This window comes from Macaca thibetana, chromosome 12 (genome assembly GCF_024542745.1).
Source record: "Macaca thibetana thibetana isolate TM-01 chromosome 12, ASM2454274v1, whole genome shotgun sequence".
NCBI classification, from domain to species: domain Eukaryota; kingdom Metazoa; phylum Chordata; class Mammalia; order Primates; family Cercopithecidae; genus Macaca; species Macaca thibetana.
Window position 1 is genome coordinate 4,430,581 of NC_065589.1, and position 19,123 is coordinate 4,449,703.

At 45.4% G+C, this 19,123-nt stretch overlaps 1 protein-coding gene across 2 annotated transcripts in view; it reads left to right on the forward strand.

The window, feature by feature from the left end:
* Positions 1 to 646: 646 nt before the first annotated feature.
* The window catches only part of ILKAP (ILK associated serine/threonine phosphatase), a 34,534-nt gene continuing 16,057 nt past the window's right edge, over positions 647 to 19,123 (forward strand). The window contains exons 1-5 of one of the 2 annotated variants that reach the window (XM_050752513.1): positions 647 to 906; positions 10,652 to 10,717; positions 11,192 to 11,248; positions 15,565 to 15,684; positions 17,288 to 17,414. In XM_050752513.1, the coding sequence (XP_050608470.1) occupies positions 852 to 906; positions 10,652 to 10,717; positions 11,192 to 11,248; positions 15,565 to 15,684; positions 17,288 to 17,414 (425 nt within the window). In that variant the 5' untranslated portion in view covers positions 647 to 851. Of the gene's footprint in view, positions 907 to 10,651; positions 10,741 to 11,191; positions 11,249 to 15,564; positions 15,685 to 17,287; positions 17,415 to 19,123 lie in introns of those variants that run through there. The other variant, XM_050752514.1, reaches the window with a different exon arrangement.

Below are 19,123 nucleotides of genomic sequence, written 5' to 3' on the forward strand. Positions count from 1 at the left end.
CTTGATCTGTATTATGGCCTGATGTTGGTGTTTTATGAAATTGTCCATATTCAAAGAGAACACTCAGGACTAGCTGTTTGTGCCAGACCAACCCCAAGTCCTGGCTGCAGAACCAGGCCAGGTACCCGATGTCAGTGGCCGCCTTTCTCTTTATAGCCATAGAGGGGGACACCATCAAGGAGGAGTCCCTCTTCTCAGCTCCCCACAGAGACCAGTGGGTGCAGAGAGGTCAGGGAATGCCTCCTTTCCCTCCAGCATCTTTTGGGGTTTCCGTCCTGACGCCCAGGGCCACTCCATCCAAGCCTCGGTTTTTCAGCCTCTAAAACAGCCCAGGAACCAGGCACGCCGTGGTGAAAAGAGGAGCCGAAGAGATGGCAAGAGCTCCAGAAAGCCTTCCCAGGCATCAGGGGCTGCCCTTGGATTGACAGGACAGGCCTTCTTGGACAGGAACTCAACGAAACTTGACAGAAATCGGACACCCCGGCCAAGGAAAAAGCACGACGGGCCCGGGATTCGCCAAGGCGGGAAACACCGCAGGGCCCAGGCGGCACCGCCAGCCGGGCTCGCTGTCCGGGCGGGAGGGGTCTAGGCGCATGCGCACTGCCCCGCCCCTCCCTCGCCCCGCCGCTCCAGCCGCCCCGCCCCGCCCGCGCGCAGCCCTCTGGGGCGGCCGGGCCACGCCGCGCGCGGATTGGTGGCGTCCGGGGCTCTCCCTGCAGGTGACTGACGGGGCCGGCAGCCCCTGCGTGTCGCCCGCCCGCCGCCGCCGCCGCCCGCCCGGGGTGTGGAGCCCCGCCGCTACTCGCGGGCTGAGCGTCTGCCGCTGCTGCCGTCGCCGCCCAGCCTCCGCCATGGACCTGTTTGGGGACCTGCCGGAGCCCGAGCGCTCGCCGCGCCCGGCTGCCGGTAAGCGGTGTTGCCGCCGGGCAGGCCAGGGAAGGGAGGGCGGGCGGGATGGCGGCGGCCTGAGGCCTGGGGCGGCTGAGGCGGTGCCCGCGCTGGGAGGCGGCGGGCGGCGCGGGCAGCACGGGACCTGCTCTTGCCTGGCCCGGCCCTGTCCGGCCCACTGGCCGCCCCGCGAGAGGCCCAGTTGCTCGCGGAGCTCGGGGAGGCCGCTCCGCCATTTTCGCTACGCAGGAAGGAAAGGGCAGCGCCGCCCCGGCCACAGCCCCTCTGCGTGGCGGTGGAAGGCCCTGGCGCGGCCGCGTGGGCCGACCCGAGGGACCAGCTCTGAACGCCCGGCGGCCCTGTGGACCCCCGTGCCACACGATTCCACCCGCGGCCCGGGGTGCCCTGCGCGCCGCCAGCCCCCGGCTTCCGGGCCGCGCTTCACCCGCGGGCTGTGGAACGGCAGCGTTCAGGGCCGGTGCAAGTTCAGGGGCTTGGCGTTTTTTTGCACAGGAGATTGAATTAATCACCATCTTAATCCTTCGCGTTTTTGAAGCCTGGAAGACAGGATGCGTCCTCCGCCATCCTATGATTTTGTGATAATTAACAGTAGTTGTTTTTTTTTTTTTTTCCTGGACCACGGGAAGTTCCCCCTCTCCCTAAAGTTAAGGGGTTCGCTCATCTGCTGAGCCCTGGCCCCTGCCAGTGGGAGGCCCTGTGGGCTGTGGTTTGAGCTCAGCATCCTAGCAGCGTGAAACGGCCCGGGTTAATCCCTGCGTCCCGTGGGTTACAGTCTCCGGGTTTCATTTGTCAAAACGCGTGAATATTTCCTATGCAAGAGTTCCAGCTTGATGTTGTAGTTTAGGGCCTTATTACCAAACTTAACTTGGGGGCAGAAAACCTGGAAAACTTAAGACATTCAGATTTCCAGGCCCACCTCAGCCCCAATAAATCCGAATCCCTGAGAGTGGGGTTTCCGAATCTGTTACTGAATCCCCAGGCCAACCCAGCGGAGGCTGGAGACCAGTGGTTTGGGAACTGCTGTTGTAGGGCAGACGGAGGTGAGTAAGGCCCAGCCTTCGTTTTCTAAGAGCTGCTTTCTGAAGGGTGCTAATTACGGTAATTAAAACTGGCAAAAGTTAATGACTGTGGGAAATGCTGAGGACTCTTGAGGAGGGATTGTCGCGCACCGAGAGACTGGGGAAGGAGGCAGTGTTTGAATTAAGCTTCTAAAGATGAGCAGCCTTGTGATTTGCGGTAATTCTGGGCAAGAAAACATTTTATTTTATTTTATTTTTTGAGACGGAGTCTCGCTCTCGTCCAGGCTGGAGTGCAACGGCGAGATCTCAGCTCACTGCAACCTCCAGGTTCAGACAATTCTCCTGCCTCAGCCTCCCTCGTAGCTGAGATTATAGGCTCCGATCACCACACCTGGCTAAATTTTGTATTTTTAGTAGAGACGGGGTTTCACTATGTTGGGTAGGCTGGTTGAACTCCTGACCTCAGGTGATCTGCGCGCCTCGGCACTTACAGGTGTGAGCCAACGCGCCCTGCCCCCACTGACCATTCTGATGGTACAGAGCATCTCAGTAACTGATCCTGGAGTCTTTGAACTTGACTCAGCCATTCATTTTCAAAATAACCACGGTTCTAGCTGTGGGTAAAAATTGACATTGTGTAGCAGTCTTTTTTCTCTGTTGGTGGAGTATAATTTCTATCAATATATTTGGAGCAGTGTTTGGATTCACTGGTGTGCCTGTAAACCTATGAGTTTTAAAGTCTCCCTTGCCTTTTACCTGCAATTAGGTTCTGCTCGGGGGTAGGCTCCCTTTACTGACAAAAAACCTGGCAACTCAAAATCTCTTAAGGTGGCACGTTAGGAGCCTTTTGCCAGATACAGTGGGAAAGGTACGTCCTGTAGCCGTTTTTTCCAAACTCAGTTTCCAACCTCGACTGAGCTGAAAGGGTGGCAGAGGGGGTGCATGGTGTTTAAACTGCCGACCCCCCGAAAATGGATTGATTAACTGCTCCCCATCTGCCAGGAGGACCCTGACAATTGTCAACAGGTCCTGCTTGGCTGAGTGTATTTTTTAAAATAGCTTTAAAACGAAGAAGATCTCAGAATTTGTAGATGATTGGAAGCTGAGAGGGATTAAATACTAAAATGAGTGACAATTGGGATCCACAGTTATTGCAGGCAGTTAGCTACAAACAACAAGATGAGATTTGACAGGTTAAAATCGTTTGTACAGGAACAGAATCTGGTTTCACATATTTGTGAAAATACTGTGATTTTAAAAAAAATACCATACTTTGAATAAATCATATTGATTGCTAAAGTGAATGGAGTAATGAGCGTACACTGTGCATCATGACCCTCACACATGATATGTGGGTACCACATAATGCAGTGAACAATAAAAGACCTAGTTATTTTCACAGAGCACAATAACAGGAAATGTAACCAGACTATTTGGTTTGGAATCCAACTCTTCACTTACTAACTCTTGCCTTCTGTGGCTATTCCTACATCTGTAAAAAGAGGTGACACTTCCCACTGTTACTGTACAAATCAGTACAGTATGTATGGTGCTGCACATGGTGTGGGGTAGAATGTATCATGTTTTATAGATGTTAGCCGGGGTTATTATTTTTGAGACAGCCTCATTTTGTCGCCCAGGCTGGAGTGCAGTGACACAAACACAGCTCACTGCAGTCTCGACCTCCCTGGGCACAGGTGATTCTTCCACCTCAGCCTCCTGGGTAGCTGGGACTACAGGTGTGCACCACCACAGCCAGCTAATTTGTGTATGTTTTGTAGAGATGAGGCTTTGCCATGTTGCCCAGGATGCTCTCGAACTCCTGGGGCTCAAGTGTTTTGCCCACCTTGGCCCTCCCAGAGTTCTAGGATTACAGGTGTAAGCCACTGTGCCTGGCTGAGCCATTAACAGGTGTTTAAAAGTGGAAAAATGCAGTCTTAAATGAATTATGGGAAAGCACTAAGTGTCCAAAGGGTGAATACTACACTGCTTATATCACATCAAATGCGTTAATATTTTGTTTAGATCTTTTTATTTTTGTTTTAAACATTGCAGCTAATGTTTCCACCCCAAACCTCTTAAATTTTTATAATCTGGAAAGATACATAGAATGCACTAAACATTTCAGGTATTTTGCTAAATTAGTAGTTTTATCAAGCCCTTAAAAGTTTTAATTGCTGAGTGAATCAAGTTTTTTGAAGGAGATATATATACATTTTACCTGAAAAAAAGAAGTGTTTGTTCATATCAGGCAGAAATGGAACTTTTCTATGTCATACCCATGAAAGTGCCAACTTGATGTCTTTAGGATTGGCAGCTTGTATTTGACAATCCGTATATGTCAGTTACAGATGTCATGGTTTAAAATTGCTTTGCCAGTGACTTGGTTTCACTTTTATAGGGTGGTTCTTTTACTTGTTTGGTTGCTACACCAGTACATTAAAAAATGATGGTCAGTTGTTGAGGATGAAGTAAAATATTTGCCACACCATCTTAAAAATACTTTTTAAAAAATTGGAGGCTGGGCTCGATTGCTCATACTTGTAATCCCAGCGCTTTGGGGGGTCAAGGCATGAGGATGGCTTGAGGCCAGGAATTTGAGAAGAGCCTAGCACAACATCGTGAGACCCCTGTCTCTACAATTAAAAAAAAAAAAGTTGGGAGGCCGAGACGGGCAGATCATGAGGTCAGGAGATCGAGACCATCCTGGCGAACACAGTGAAACCCCGTCTCTACTAAAAAATACAAAAAACTAGCCGGGCGAGATGGCGGGCGCCTGTAGTCCCAGCTACTCGGGAGGCTGAGGCAGGAGAATGGCGTAAACCCCGGAGGCGGAGCTTGCAGTGAGCTGAGATCCGGCCACTGCACTCTAGCCCGGGCGACAGAGCGAGACTCCGTCTCAAAAAAAAAAAAATGAATATTTGAACATAAAATAAAGGTTAAGGTATTATAGGAAAACAGATTAATTGTAAAACTACAGGGTTGAACAAGAAAAAAGTCATAAAGTGAATTTGACTATGTAAAAATTTAAAATTTCTGCAGGACAAATGATACTATAAAGGCAAAAGACAGAGAAAATATTTACAATATACTTACTAAGGGTATGAGAAAGGCTCACAAAATTAATAGGAAAAAATAAAACCCACTAGAAAAATGGTCAAAGGATGTATTCTACCGGTCCAGAGGTAAGGGATACAAATGGCCCATCAACAGAAAGTTGCTGAGGAACTAGTTACCTTTTCACCTATCAGATGAGCAACAATTGGTAACATGGGTGAATGTGTAGAGAAATAGACATTCTCATAAAGTGTTTTGGGGGTGAAAATTACAACTTTTTGGGGAACAAATTTTGGCTTCTATGAGATTTAAACTAATATTCTTTGACGAGCAGTCTAGCATATTAAGCAGGAATACATGTATCAGGTTGTTGATTGTGGCGTCACTTGTCCTATGAAGAACTGGGAAAAGCTTGAACCCATCAGTAGGATCTGGTCGAAGGAGTGGAGATGCTTCGCATATGTTGCTGTTGGAGAGAATGAATTAGACTTGAGTGTGTTGGCCTGGAGCATGCCTTGATGGGTTGTGTGAACAATATATCTGGAGTATTGTGTAGAGTATGACTCTGTCTTCTACAAATTAAAATGCATGTATCCATGTACATGAGCGTTAAGGAAAGTGGAAAGGACATACTAAACTCATACTGTGGTTGAGGAGTGCGGTGGAACCCGTCCCCTTTTTCTGATAATACCTGTGTGGCGTTTGGAAAACACCTGGATTTATTTTATAGTTGAAAAGAAAATTGAGGTATAAAAAACAGTTCCAGCAAAGTATTTTAACATCCTTTTTTTAACTTTATTGGATATAGCAACCTTTAACCTGAATATGACCAACCCAAGGGTATTTTTCTCAGCATAGTATATAACTTCCAGTAGACTTAGCTCCAGAATGTAGATAACTGGGGTGGGGGTGGGGGGGTAGTTCTAGGTGAGATTAACTATGATTAATAAACATTTTTAGTCTTGTCTTCTCACTAGGGTTCTAGTATTTTTAAGATTGGGGGAGGGGCCTCTTCCAAATTTTTAGGTCAGGGTCACACTTTGTCCAATGATTGCAAGCTCCCGGTGCTTTGAATTTCAGTTTATTTAAAATAGAATGTAAGGGCCTGGAGCAGTGGGTCACACCTGTAATCCCAGCACTTTGGGATGCTGAGGCAGGAAGATTGCTTGAGTACAGAAATTCGTGACCAACCTGGGCAACATAGTGAGACCCTGTCTCTACAAAAAATTAAAAAATTAGCTGGGCATGGTGGTGTATGCCTGTAGTTACAGCTACTCGGGAGTCTGACAAGGGAGGATTGCTTGAGCCAAGAAGGGTAAGGCTGCAGTGAGCTGTGATCACACCACTGCACTCCAGCCTAGCTCACAGAGCAAGACTCTTGTCTCAATTAAAAAAAAAAAAAAAAGAATCAGCCAGGCGCGGTGGTTCAAGCCTGTAATCCCAGCACTTTGGGAGGCCGAGACGGGCGGATCACGAGGTCAGGAGATCGAGACCATCCTAGCTTAACACTGTGAAACCCCGTCTCTACTAAAAAATACAAAAAAACTAGCCGGGTGAGGTGGCGGGCGCCTGTAGTCCCAGCTACTCGGGAGGCTGAGGCAGGAGAATGGTGTAAACCCGGGAGGCGGAGCTTGCAGTGAGCTGAGGTCCAGCCACTGTACTCCAGCTTGGGCAACAGAGCGAGACTCCGTCTCAAAAAAAAAAAAAAAAAAAGAATCTAAGGTTTTGGCTAATTGGTAGTTTCCTTATGTATCTATGACCTATAGATTTTTATTTTTATTTTTTAAGAATCCGTGTATAAACTTCTAAGATCCTTTTGATGATGCAAAAGATATTTCCAGAGATTTTATACAATCTCAGGATTATCATACGATTGTTGTAAGGGTAAAATGAGTTGATGTTTGTGAAGTTTCTGGAAGGGTGCCCATGTATGGAGGCAGCATAGTACCTCACTAAGAGCATGGACTGCATGGCTTTGAATCCCCAGTCCACTCCTTACTGGCTCTGTAATCTTGGATGGGTAATTGACCTCAGTGCCTAAGTTTTTAAATCAGTAAATAGGCCGGGAGCGGTGGCTCAAGCCTGTAATCCCAGCACTTTGGGAGGCCGAGACGGGCGGATCACGAGGTCAGGAGATCGAGACCATCCTGGCTAACACGGTGAAACCCCGTCTCTACTAAAAATACAAAAAATTAGCCGGGCGAGGTGGTGGGCGCCTGTAGTCCCAACTACTCGGGAGGCTGAGGCAGGAGAATGGCGTGAACCCGGGAGGCGGAGCTTGCAGTGAGCTGAGATCCGGCCATTGCACTCCAGCCTGGGCAGCAGAGCAAGACTCCGTCTCAAAAAAAAAAAAAAAAAAAAAAAAATCAGTAAATAATAATAGTACCTATCTCATAAGAATTAAATGAGTTAAGATGTATAGAGCTCTTAGAATAGTGCCTGACAGGCAGGCAGTATTATCATTTTTAGAAGCCATTCCCAGTTGTGGCCAGCAAAATGTAAGATGGTCTCACTGTGTTTAATTGAAATACTTCTCATAGTATTCTAGAGTGAGAAAGAAGGTGATAGGCAGTTCTCTGGGGATGGGGCTCAGTTTGGGGCACCATGTGATTGAATTGTAGCCAAAGGAGAGGGGGCCAGGCTAGTATTAATACTAAGCTGGAAGTTGCATTGTGAGGAATGCTTGCAAGAACTGAAAATGTATTTATTACCTGGCTAAAAGAAGACTTCCCCCATTGTACAGTGACAATGGAAAGACCTGATTTAGACGGGCAAGTTAATTCAAAAATTAAAATATGATCTGGTACAAGTGGAAGGGTTGTTTGCTCTTCAGGTTGGGCTGTTACCTGTAAATGTCCCCTCCCTTGTCCTAAGACATCTGGCTCTGTGACCCCACTGAATGCAGCGTGATTGCTGGATCATCTCATGTGGTTTTGAGTCTGTCCGGAGAACGGGCGTTTTGATTGTTAGATCCAGTGTCGTTTGGGCAAAAGTGACCTACTTCGAGATATTAGGAATTCTTGTAAGTGGATTAATACATTGAGTAATGGTTATCCTAAATACTTTTTTTTTTTTTTTTGAGACGGAGTCTCGCTCTGTCGCCCAGGCTGGAGTGCAGTGGCGCGATCTCGGCTCACTGCAAGCTCCGCCTCCTGGGTTTACGCCATTCTCCTGCCTCAGCCTCCTGAGTAGCTGGGACTACAGGCGCCTGCCACCGCGCCCGGCTAATTTTTTGTATTTTTAGTAGAGACGGGGTTTCACCGTGGTCTCGATCTCCTGACCTTGTGATCCGCCCGCCTCGGCCTCCCAAAGTGCTGGGATTACAGGCGTGAGCCACCGCCTAAATACTTTTTTTGTGGGGTGGGGACAGTCTGGTTTTGTCCTCCAGGCTAGAGTGTAGTGGCACTATCTCAGCTCATGGCAACCTCCGCCTCCCAGGTTCAAGCTATTTTCCTGCTTCAGCCTCCCAAGTAACTGGGGCTACAGGCACCCACCACCACGCCTAGCTAATTTTTGTTTTTCTGGGAGAGACAGGGTTTCGCCATGTTGGTCAGTCTCATCTCGAACTCCTGACCTCAGTCCTGACCTTGGCCTCCCAAAGTGCTGGAATTATAGGTGTGAGCCACCACGCCTGGCCATACTAAATACTTTTTAATGGCTTTCTTCTGCTTCTTGTATACTTGTAGAGTCTTTATGTCACTTGTAAGAAAAGTGAAAGTATTTGTAATTCCTTAATTTGTTTAGGGTCATCCTGAGAGATGAGAATACATTTTCCCGTTTGTATTAGGGATATAAAGCAAAATAGTTATTTTTTGTTAACTCAGGAATTTCTTGTGTATTTTAGGTACTTCTGACCCAAAGACCCTGGGAGAAATTTCATTCCCTTAAGTTTATAAATTTTAATTAAAGCTTTTGTGTTTAAAAGAAGAAAGTTGATACCCAGCTCATTTCTAAATGGAGGCAAAAAGATGATATGGATGAGCCTCTCGGGGGATATAAATTTATTTGTTTAAGTGAATTGGTGTTTGGCCTTGCACAGTAGCTCACCTGTAATCCCAGCACTTTGGGAGGCTGGGATGGGTCCTCAAGCGTGGACCCCTTGAGGCCAGGAGTTTGAGACCAGCCTCGCCAACGTGGTGAAACCCTGTCTCTACTAAAAATACAAAAATTAGGATGAGCATGGTGGCTCACACCTGTAATCCCAGCACTTTGGGAGGCTGAGGCAAGCAGAACACTTGGTCAAGAGTTCAAGACTAGCCTGGTCAATATGGTGAGACCATATCTCTACTAAAAATACAAAAATTATTTGGGGCCTGGTGGTGTGCGCCTGTAATCTCAGCTACTCAGGAGGCTGGAGCAAGAGAATCGCTTGAACCCGGTGGCGGAGGCAGTGAGCTGAGATCACATTACTGCACTCCAGCCTGGGCAACAGAGTGAGACTCAGTCTCAAAAAAAAAAAAAAAAAAAAGTGAATTGATTTTTAAGTGAGTACTTTTTTTTTTTAAAGACAGGGTCTCATTGTGTTGCCTAGGCTGGAGTGGCCCAGTCATGGCTCACTGCAGCCTTGGCCTTCCTGGGCTCAGGTGATCCTCCCACCTCAGCCTCCTGAGTAGCTTGGACTATAGGCGCCTGCCACCACACCTGGCTAATTTTTGTACTTTTTTATAGACATTTTTTTGCCATGTTGCACAGGCTGGTCTTGAACTCCGGGTCTCAAGCGGTCCTCTCACCTCAGCCTCCCAAAGTGTTGGGTTTATAGGCATGAGCCACTGCGTCTGGCTTAAATGAGCACATCTTTATACTTGAACTCTGAGGAACAAGAGGTGGGATAAAGCCGGTGTGTTTGGTTGGTGTGTTGAATTTTGCAGGAGGTGAACATGTATACTTCTAATTTGGATTCTTGTGTGCCAGTTCAGATATCTAATAGCTTAAATAGAATTTCAGGAAAAAGCTGGATAATAAGGAATGGTGGTTAAATTTTATGTGGAAAAAGATAATTGGGCATAAAACATGTAAGACATACGTTTGGAATGTAAATCTTCACATTTTTTGTTAAAAGCGTTTCCTGACTTTCTCCTGAGGCTATCTTTACCTGAAACTCCTTATTTTCTCCAGAGCTATTTATTGAATCAAGCACTGTGCTGGGGCTGGGGACACCAGGTTCCAGCAGATTTTCTTCCCTTGCAGAATGTCACTGAAATAGGATTTTTACAAACTTGTAGGTCTTTGAAGGTTCCTCCCCTCTTCCCCCGCCCCCAAATTTCTGAACGTCCATCTTGAAATCCTAAGTATTGTTTTCTTGGTTTAGAATCAGTTTTTTGCTTCCCAGGATTCTATTTTAAAGAAAGACTTTTAAATGTTTCATGCTTTCAATAATGAAATTATCAAGAAAATACTTGTTTTCCTCAAAATACTCAGTGGCCCTGAAAATGCCTGTTAGGGCATCATTCATTGCTTTTATGTTGACTGCAACTGTTGGAAACAGATGCCCAGATTTAAAAAGCTGCTAAGAAAATATTTTTTAAAAATTTGTCCAACAGGAAGGAGAAAATTAGAATCTAATAGCAAACTTGTCTCAAAGCAGGGGAGACCACATGATCTTCCTCTTTGAAAATCTGTCCTGGGTGATGGCCATATGCTCTCTAAACAGCTTTTCTGTGTTTTAGGGAAAGAAGCTCAGAAAGGACCCCTGCTCTTTGATGACCTCCCTCCGGCCAGCAGTACTGACTCAGGTACAGTCTTCAGGCTCTCCCAGGTGTGTGTCAACGTCTCTACTCATCCTGGGATTGTAGTTGTCTCAATCTTTTTCCCTTTCCCCCATTTTCAACACACAGATGTTTTAGGTGTTGGACTGTCTTTAAGTTTTGAATCCATGGCATCAGGTAAGGCAGAAAAATCTGCTAGTCGCTAGCCCTGAGAAGTACTGCAAGAAAATGTGGAGCAGTTTTCTCTGGTTCATTTGAGTATTTATTTTACTACCTGAAATACAATTTAACTTTTTAAGGCAGATTTTTATTTCCTCTGAAATAATAGGACTTTAAAATAGGTTCAAGATATTATTCACCGCAGTATGAGTTGCCACTGGATTGACGCGAGAGTTTTGAGTTTATTTCAGTAACCTACATAGGTGTCCTGGTGGGATGGATTCTGAAACTTCAGCCTTACGTATTTTTTGTGGGCTCACTAAGTGTTCTGCTGTGTTTCAGGATCAGGGGGACCTTTGCTTTTTGATGATCTCCCACCCGCTAGCAGTGGCGATTCAGGTAAGTGGTAGGAAAAAAAATCCAAGGTGCTGGTGGAAATAATACATAGTATTTTACTCTTCTGTGAAATTTATGTATAGGTTTTAACAGGATTTGGATGCCATTAAGTCATACAGTATAAGGTTTACTAAAACTATAAACAGGCACATTAATTGGAAGCACAAAGATAAGATAATACTATGTTACTTTCTGGTGATATTAACTTCTTGAGGTTCAGATTGTTGGAACTGCCTTTAAGAATTAAGAGTTCACTGATTTACTCTTAACTTTGTTATTAACATTTTTTTAAAATTCAGAGTTCATTATTCTGATTTGCCTTGTTAAACAGAGTGCTTGACCCAAATGTATCAAGGCTAGTAGCATTGGCTCTACCTTTTCCTGAACATATTCCTTTACATGTCCTCATTAAGTAGAAGGGAAGAGTAGAGCAGATTCCCGTTGCCATTGTGGTAAAGGTATGATTCTGTCTCATGAGGACTTACGTGGAGCTCTTCTGGTTGGGGAAGGTGAGGGTTAGGAGAGGTTGGGAGATAGATGGTGTGGGGGCAGTGGGGATGCAGGTAGTCCTATTTCATATGCAGGTATATTTTCTATATTTTAGAAAAAGTACTATAGTCATCTTACATAAGAATTCTCAATCTTCAGGGCTATAGACTCATACCAAAAAATTGCAGCATCCTCACACCCATAGTGTAGCCTGAAACCTTCCCAATAAAGATAGTACCCTTAGTTGTAATGAAAGTTAGTATGTTCTGGCTGGGCGTGGTGGCCCATGCCTATAATCCCAGCACTTTGGGAGGCCAAGGCGGGTAGATCACTTGAGGTCAGGAGTTCAAGACCAGCCCGGCCAACGTGGCAAAACCCCGTCTCTACTAAAAATACAAAAATTAGCTGGGTATGGTGGCACGTGCCTGTAGTCCCAGCTACTCAGGAGGCTGAGGCAGGAGAGTCACTTGAACCCGGGAGGCGGAGGTTGCAGTGAGCTGAGATCACGCAATTGCACTCCAGCCTGGGTGACAGAGCGACACTCTGTCTCCAAAAAAAAACGAAAGTTAATATGTTTAAAGAAGGCTATTAAGGGATTTAATAAAAGAAATTAAGATATAGCATAGCTGTCTCTTATCTACAGGACAAAAGACAATAAAGTAGTTACAATTTAGAAGATTTATATAACACGATTAGCAAGCTTGATTTTTTGGATATATAATCTTGGGTCTAATGTTTTAGATTTCTTGAGAAGATAACACATTCTTTGTTTTTTCTTGAGACAGAGTCTCGCACTCTCACCCAGGCTGGAGTGCAGTGGCGCAATCTCAGCTCACTGCAACCTCCACCTCCCAGGTTTAAGTGATTCTCCTGCCTCAAGCCTCCTGAGTAGCTGGGACTACAGGCATGCGCCACCATGCCCAGCTCATTTTTGTATTTTTAGTAGAGATGGGATTTCACCATATTGGCCAGGCTGGTCTCGAACTCCTGACTTTGTGATCCGCCCACCTTGGCCTCCCAAAGTACTGGGATTATAGGCGTGAGCCACTGCACCCTGCCGATAACACATTCTTTTTCCTTTTTCTTTCTTTTTTTTTTTTTGAGATGGAATCTCGCTCTGCCGCCCAGGTTGGAGTGCCGTGGCACAATCTCAGCTCACTGCAAGCTCCGCCTCCCGGGTTCATGCCATTCTGCCACCTCAGCCTCCTAAGTAGCTGGGACTACGGGCGCCTGCCACCATGCCCAGCTAATTTTTTTTTGTATTTTTAGTAGAGATGGGGTTTCACCGTGTTAGCCAGGATGGTTTCCATCTCCTGACCTCGTGATCTGCCGGCCTCAGCCTCCCGAAGTGCTGGGATTATGGGTGTGAGCCACCTTGCCTGGCCCGATAACACATTCTTAAGCAGGCAGGAACCATTCTTAAGCAGGCAGGAACCACTTACAAAAGTTAATTATGTACTAAACCATAAAATAAGCCTCAATAATCTGTTTCTTGTACAGACTGTATTCTCTGACTACAGTGTAATTTGCTTAGAAGTCAGTAACAAAGCTGTAAGGTGTCTTTTTGAAATTTTATTATTTCCTTTTCTTTTTTTTTTTTTTTTTTTTGAGACAGAGTATCACTCTGTTGGCAGGCTGGAGTACAATGTCACGATCTCAGCTCACTGCAACCTCTACCTCCCAGGTTCAAGTTCCTATCTCAGCCTCCCGAGTAGCTGGGACTACAGGTGCACGCCATCACACCCAGCTAATTTTTGTATTTTTAGTAGAGACGGGATTTCACTATGTTGGCCAGGATGGTCTTAGTCTCTTGACCTCATGATCCGCCTGCCTCTGCCTCCCAAAGTGCCGGGATGACAGGCATGAGCCACTGCGCCTGGCCTTTTTCTTTTTTTTTTTTTTTTTTTTTTTTTGAGGTGGAGGCTCGCTCTGTCTCCTAGGCTGGAGCGCAGTGGTGAGATCTCATCTCACTGCAGCCTCCGCCTCCTGGGTTCCAGTGAGTCTCATGCCTCAGCCTCCCGAGTAGCTGGGATTACAGGCACTACCACACCCGGCTAATTTTTTGCATTTTCAGTAGAGACCGGGTTTCGCCTTGTTGGTCAGGCTTGTCTTGAACTTCTGAGCTTAGATGATTTGCCCGTCTCAGCCTCCCAAAGTGCTGGGATGACAGGCGTGAGTCACCACACCTGGCCATCTGTTTTGGAATTTTAAAGGAAGATAGTTTCATATCCATTTGGAGAAAACAGGAACCCACACAGTAAGCCACAGGACACTAATGGGGACCTTTGGGAGAGATACTGTTGGAAACATCTGTGTTGCGTTATGCAGGGTGCATATGTGTATTATGTTACACTGTTGCAGAAATAGGTGCTTGTGCAAGTAATTTACTCTTCTTGAGGGCAGGAACATTTTCATTACCTTTTCCTCAGCACTAAGAAATGTCTGACACAAGGAGTTCGAGACCAGCCTGCCCAACATGGTGAAACCTCCTCTCTACTAAAAATAGAAAAATTAGCTGGGTGTGATGGTGCACGCCTGTAGGCTGAGGCAGGAGAATCGCTTGAACCCGGGAGGTGGAGGTTGTAGTGAGCTGAGGTTGCGTCACTGCACTCCAGCCTGGGCGACAGAGTAGACTCTGTCTCAAAAAAAAAAAAAAAAAAAAAAAAACACCTTGTGTTTACAAAAAAATTAAAAAATTAGCTGGGTGTGGTGGTTCCTGCTTTCAGTCCCAGCTGCTCAGGAGGCTGAGGCGGGAGGATCACTTGAACACAGGAGTTGGAGGCTGCAGTAAACTATGATCATGCCATTGCGATCTAGTCTGTGTGACAGAATGAGACCCTGTCTCAAAAACAAAAAGAAAAAGAAATGTCTGGCAAAGAGTAGGTTGAGTAAGTAGTAAGTACTTGCATCCTTTTTTTTTTTTTTTTTTTAAAAAGAGAAGCATCTCACTACTTTGCCCAGGCAGGTCTCAAATACCTGGGCTGAAGTGATCCTCCTGCCTCAGTCTCTGGAAGTAGCTGTGACTACAGGCATGTGCCACTGCATCTGGCTGTTGCATACTTTTATACCTAAATGCAGAGAACATTTCAAGTCATTTATTAGGACAACAGCTGCCCTTATTGGAGATTGATGTGTTAGGCACTGTAACAAATGCTCTTCTTACCTGTGCTCACCCATTTTCAAACGTCCCTCTGAGATGACAGTATTCTTACCATGTTACGCATAGGTGAAGACAGCTGAGACTGAAAAGTTAAGTTGCACACTCTTTGAAACTTGACTTTTCTGATTTCAAACACATATACACTGCAGATTCCCTTCGCTCTGGCTTTGTGTACAGATTCATCCTTTTGCTAGTGGGAACAGCTGTGGCAGCCCTATTTTGCCTTTGAAAGGATGTATTACAGTTCTTAAAGGCTGCCATTTACCTCATTTTGAGTCTTTTTGGGTTCTACTTTTTGGAACTTGTTTAGGATATGTTAGTTTGCTTACAGATTTTGTAAGTGTTTAACACTAAGAACCTGTGGATATAAAAACATGTATATGCTACAGGCCAGAAAAAAATATATTTTTACCACTGAGAAAAGTCTTTTACAAACCCCTTCAGCAGGGTCGGTTTGACTCAGGGCCTAGATCTTTATGTTCTCTCACTGTGGGGACCTGCCCCCACCCCCCGCACCACCATGAAGACACAACTCCTGGGTCCGCCTGTGTCTGCCAGACCTTGCTTGAAATGACCTTGTCTTTGAGTGCAAGGATGAAGCCCAGTCTGCTAGTGACTTTTTCCAACAGTCTACAGCTGTGTTTCTGTCCGGCTTTTACTTTATTTCCAGGTTCTCTTGCCCCGTCAATATCCCAGATGGTAAAGAATGAAGGGAAAGGAGCAAAGAGAAAAACCTCCGAGGAAGAGAAGAATGGCAGTGAAGAGCTTGTGGAAAAGAAAGTTTGTAAAGGTTTTCAGACAGTTTGAAAACAAATGTATTAGACTTCATATTTTAAAACAACCCAGAGCAAAACCAGTTTCAGCTTTCTAATAATACTTTCTTTTTATGTCTGTATTTAAGAGATGAGTAGGGTTCCCTTTTTGCAAATGAATTTCCAAGTTTCTCTGTGCTTTCCCCTACTTTTCATGTACATCTATCTCTGATCCTACCTTTGATCAGATAGGAAACCTACATTTGTTCCTCAAGAGTTAAAAAATACAGGTGGTTTTTTTCTTAGTCTTCTGCAGTGAATGGTTAGTTTTTGACCACCTAGTGTCTCTCTGACTTCCAATCTTTGTTCGCAGTTTGTCGATTAGTGCTTTGAATTACGTGATTTAGCTTTGTAGGCAGCTTCCCTAAGCCTGGAAAAAGCCGTTGAAATTTGTAGTCAGTTGTGTACCTTGTCAAAGTTAATGGGGAAGAAAACGAAAAGAATTAACTAAAGAGAATAAATACTTCAGTTGTGGTACTAAAGTATTCTTGAGCTGTGGAATTTTCTTTCTTTCTTTTTTGAGACGGAGTCTCACTATCACCTGGCCTGGAGTGCAAGTGGTGCGATCTCTGCTCACTGCAAGTGCTACCTCCTGCCTCCTGGGTTCACGCCATACTCCTGCCTCAGCCTTCCTGAGTAGCTGGGGCTACAGGCACCCACCACCACACCCGGCTAATTTTTTGTATTTTTAGTAGACACGGGGTTTCACTATGTTAGCCAGGATGGTCTCGATCTTCTGACCTCGTGATCTGCCCACCTTGGCCTCCCAAAAGTGCCGGGGTTACAGGTGTGAGCCACCACGCCCGGCCCGAGCTGTGGGATTTTCATTGACTGCATTGTCCTTTGCCACAAATTATCTTAGTGAAAGCTGTACGATGCAGGCAGAGGTATTGAAAAAACCCACTTGTAGCTTTGCTGGGAAGATGTCATCTTCAGTTTAGCTTGTCCCTTCCCAGAGGACAGCTCTTCACAGTGTTTATTATTTGGCATTAGTTATCAGAAAATGAGCTTAAATGAGCCTAACCATTAAATTTAAATAGATCTCTGCCTGCATTGGAATCTTTTATCTTTTTCTTCTTCCTCAGTTGAAGTAAAAGCAACCAATTCTACTGTTTGTTCAAATTCTTCACCAGCGTTGAGCATGGAAATACGTATTTTCAGGGCATCTTACAGGGCTTTTGAGACAAACTCTGCTGACTTGCATTTGTCCTTATTCAATTATCACAAGACTAATTTGCACGTGATCCTTTCCCCTGATTTGAATCTCACTTCTCTGGGATGGCAGCACATCCCTTGCCCTGGTGCTTTGACTTATACCCTAGACAGAATTGTTTTGTGCTCACTGACTGCTCATTCGTGTCCCTGTGCAACCTCTTAGAGCTCACCCTGTCCAACAGTGCTCTGATTTTAGTTATAGATTTGCAGCTGGGAAGATGCCTTAAGGGGTATTGCTTATTTGTTTGCACCACTAGGATATTGTTGAGTCAGACAGTCATAGTTCCCTCTCATTTGCTCTGGGACTAGGGTTTCCAGCGGGTTGGGCACAGTTTTGTATTGGCTTTTTTGTTCTCTTTTCCTTAGCCTCTTCGGTGATCTTTGGTCTGAAGGGCTATGTGGCTGAGCGGAAGGGTGAGAGGGAGGAGATGCAGGATGCCCACGTCATCCTGAACGACATCACCGAGGAGTGTAGGCCCCCATCGTCCCTCATGTGAGTCTCATGTGGTAGGAAGCCCAGCCGGCATTAACATCTCCTGGGTTCTGACTGGCATTTTGGACTGGCTAGTATGTATTTACTAGAAAGACTAACACATCACTTGATTGTACATCAATGATTCTCAGCTGGGGTTGATTTTGCTCCCCGCCCAGGGGACATTTGTCAGTGTTTGGGTACATTTTTGTCACAGTGCGGGAGGGAGTTGTTACTGGTGTCTGGTGGGTAGAGACTAGGGATGCTGCTGAGCATCTTAGCAGCGCAGGGCAGCCCCACAACAGAGAACTGTTTAGCCTGGGATGTCAGTAGTGTCGCGGTTGAGCAGCTGAGCGGGAGACGATGCTCCATGGCAGGTCTCTGCAGCGTGTGTTACTCCTTACCAGCAACTGAGCAGCTTCTGGCAGAGAATATTTTTATTCCATGACCTAGAAGATAAGAGTTGGAAGCCACTAATTAAAATATGAATGGTGATCAAGGAGAGCTAGTACAGATAATCAGGGCCTAGGAAGAACAAAAGTCAAAATGATGTCAAGGAAATGACAGACAATGAAAAATTAGCTGCAACTATACAAACTAAAATGAAGCCTTCTGGATAAGCTCTTGGGCCTGGAGAAAAAGAAACCAGAAGGTAGGACATGAAGTTGGCTGTTAATATACATTATAGTACATATTTAATAATATATATTACACAGGTTACATAATTCAGAATTACATAATAAATACATTACGTACGTTTATTGACACCAGTTGGTCATTAACATACAGCGTGCTGGAGTCATTTGGGCTGATGGCGTTTGTCCTGAGAGGTCTACTCATGAAGATGAGGTGATGGCTGCTGCAGAGCGGCTGATCATATGTAGAGGGGACGGTATACACACCCTTTGAGACAAGGTCTTGCTGTCTCGCTCAGGCTGGAGTACAGTGGCACAATTCCGGCTCCCTGCAGGCTTGACTCCTAGGCTTAAGCAGTCCTCCCACCTCAGCGTCCTGAGTAGCTGGGACCATAGGCATGTGCCACCACAGCCAGCGAATTTTTTGAATTTTTTAATAGAGGCAGTGTCTCCTTAAGTTGCTCAGGCTTGTCTCAAACTCCTGGGCTCAAGCCATCCTCCCACCTTGGCCTCCCAAAGTGCTGGGATTACTCGCATGAGCCACCATACCCACCCTGGGATTTGCATTAACACCAGGAAAGGGACCTCTGGAGCCCAAGAAGGCAGATCCTTTGAGTGTAAATTTAATTGGGAACACTAAATCATGCCTTGCAAATAGCAGGCAGTAAGATAACAGCTCTGAGTTACAAACCAGATGAGGTTTTTTCTCATGGCTCAGGATGTCCTAAATTGAAAAGGAATTCCAAAAAATTTGAAAGAAAAGCAGCTCTCTAGAATAAATGTCATTTCTCATAGGCATTTTTTTTTTCTTGAAATAGTTTATTCGATGTCTTTTATTCCATATATGAGGGTTTTCTGGCAAAACTTGAAAGGGGAATAGGAATAAGAGTAAGAGGTTTTTAAAATGAGGTATTTAAAATTTATTTGAGTAACAATTCTGTAATATCCTCCCTGCTCTTACACAATCACGTGCTGAATGACATCATCAAGTCATTGATGGACTGCATATATGATGGTGCTCCCATAAGATTACAAATTTTGTAGAGATGGGGTCTTGCTGTGTTGCCCAGGCTGGTCTTGAACTCCTGGCCTCAA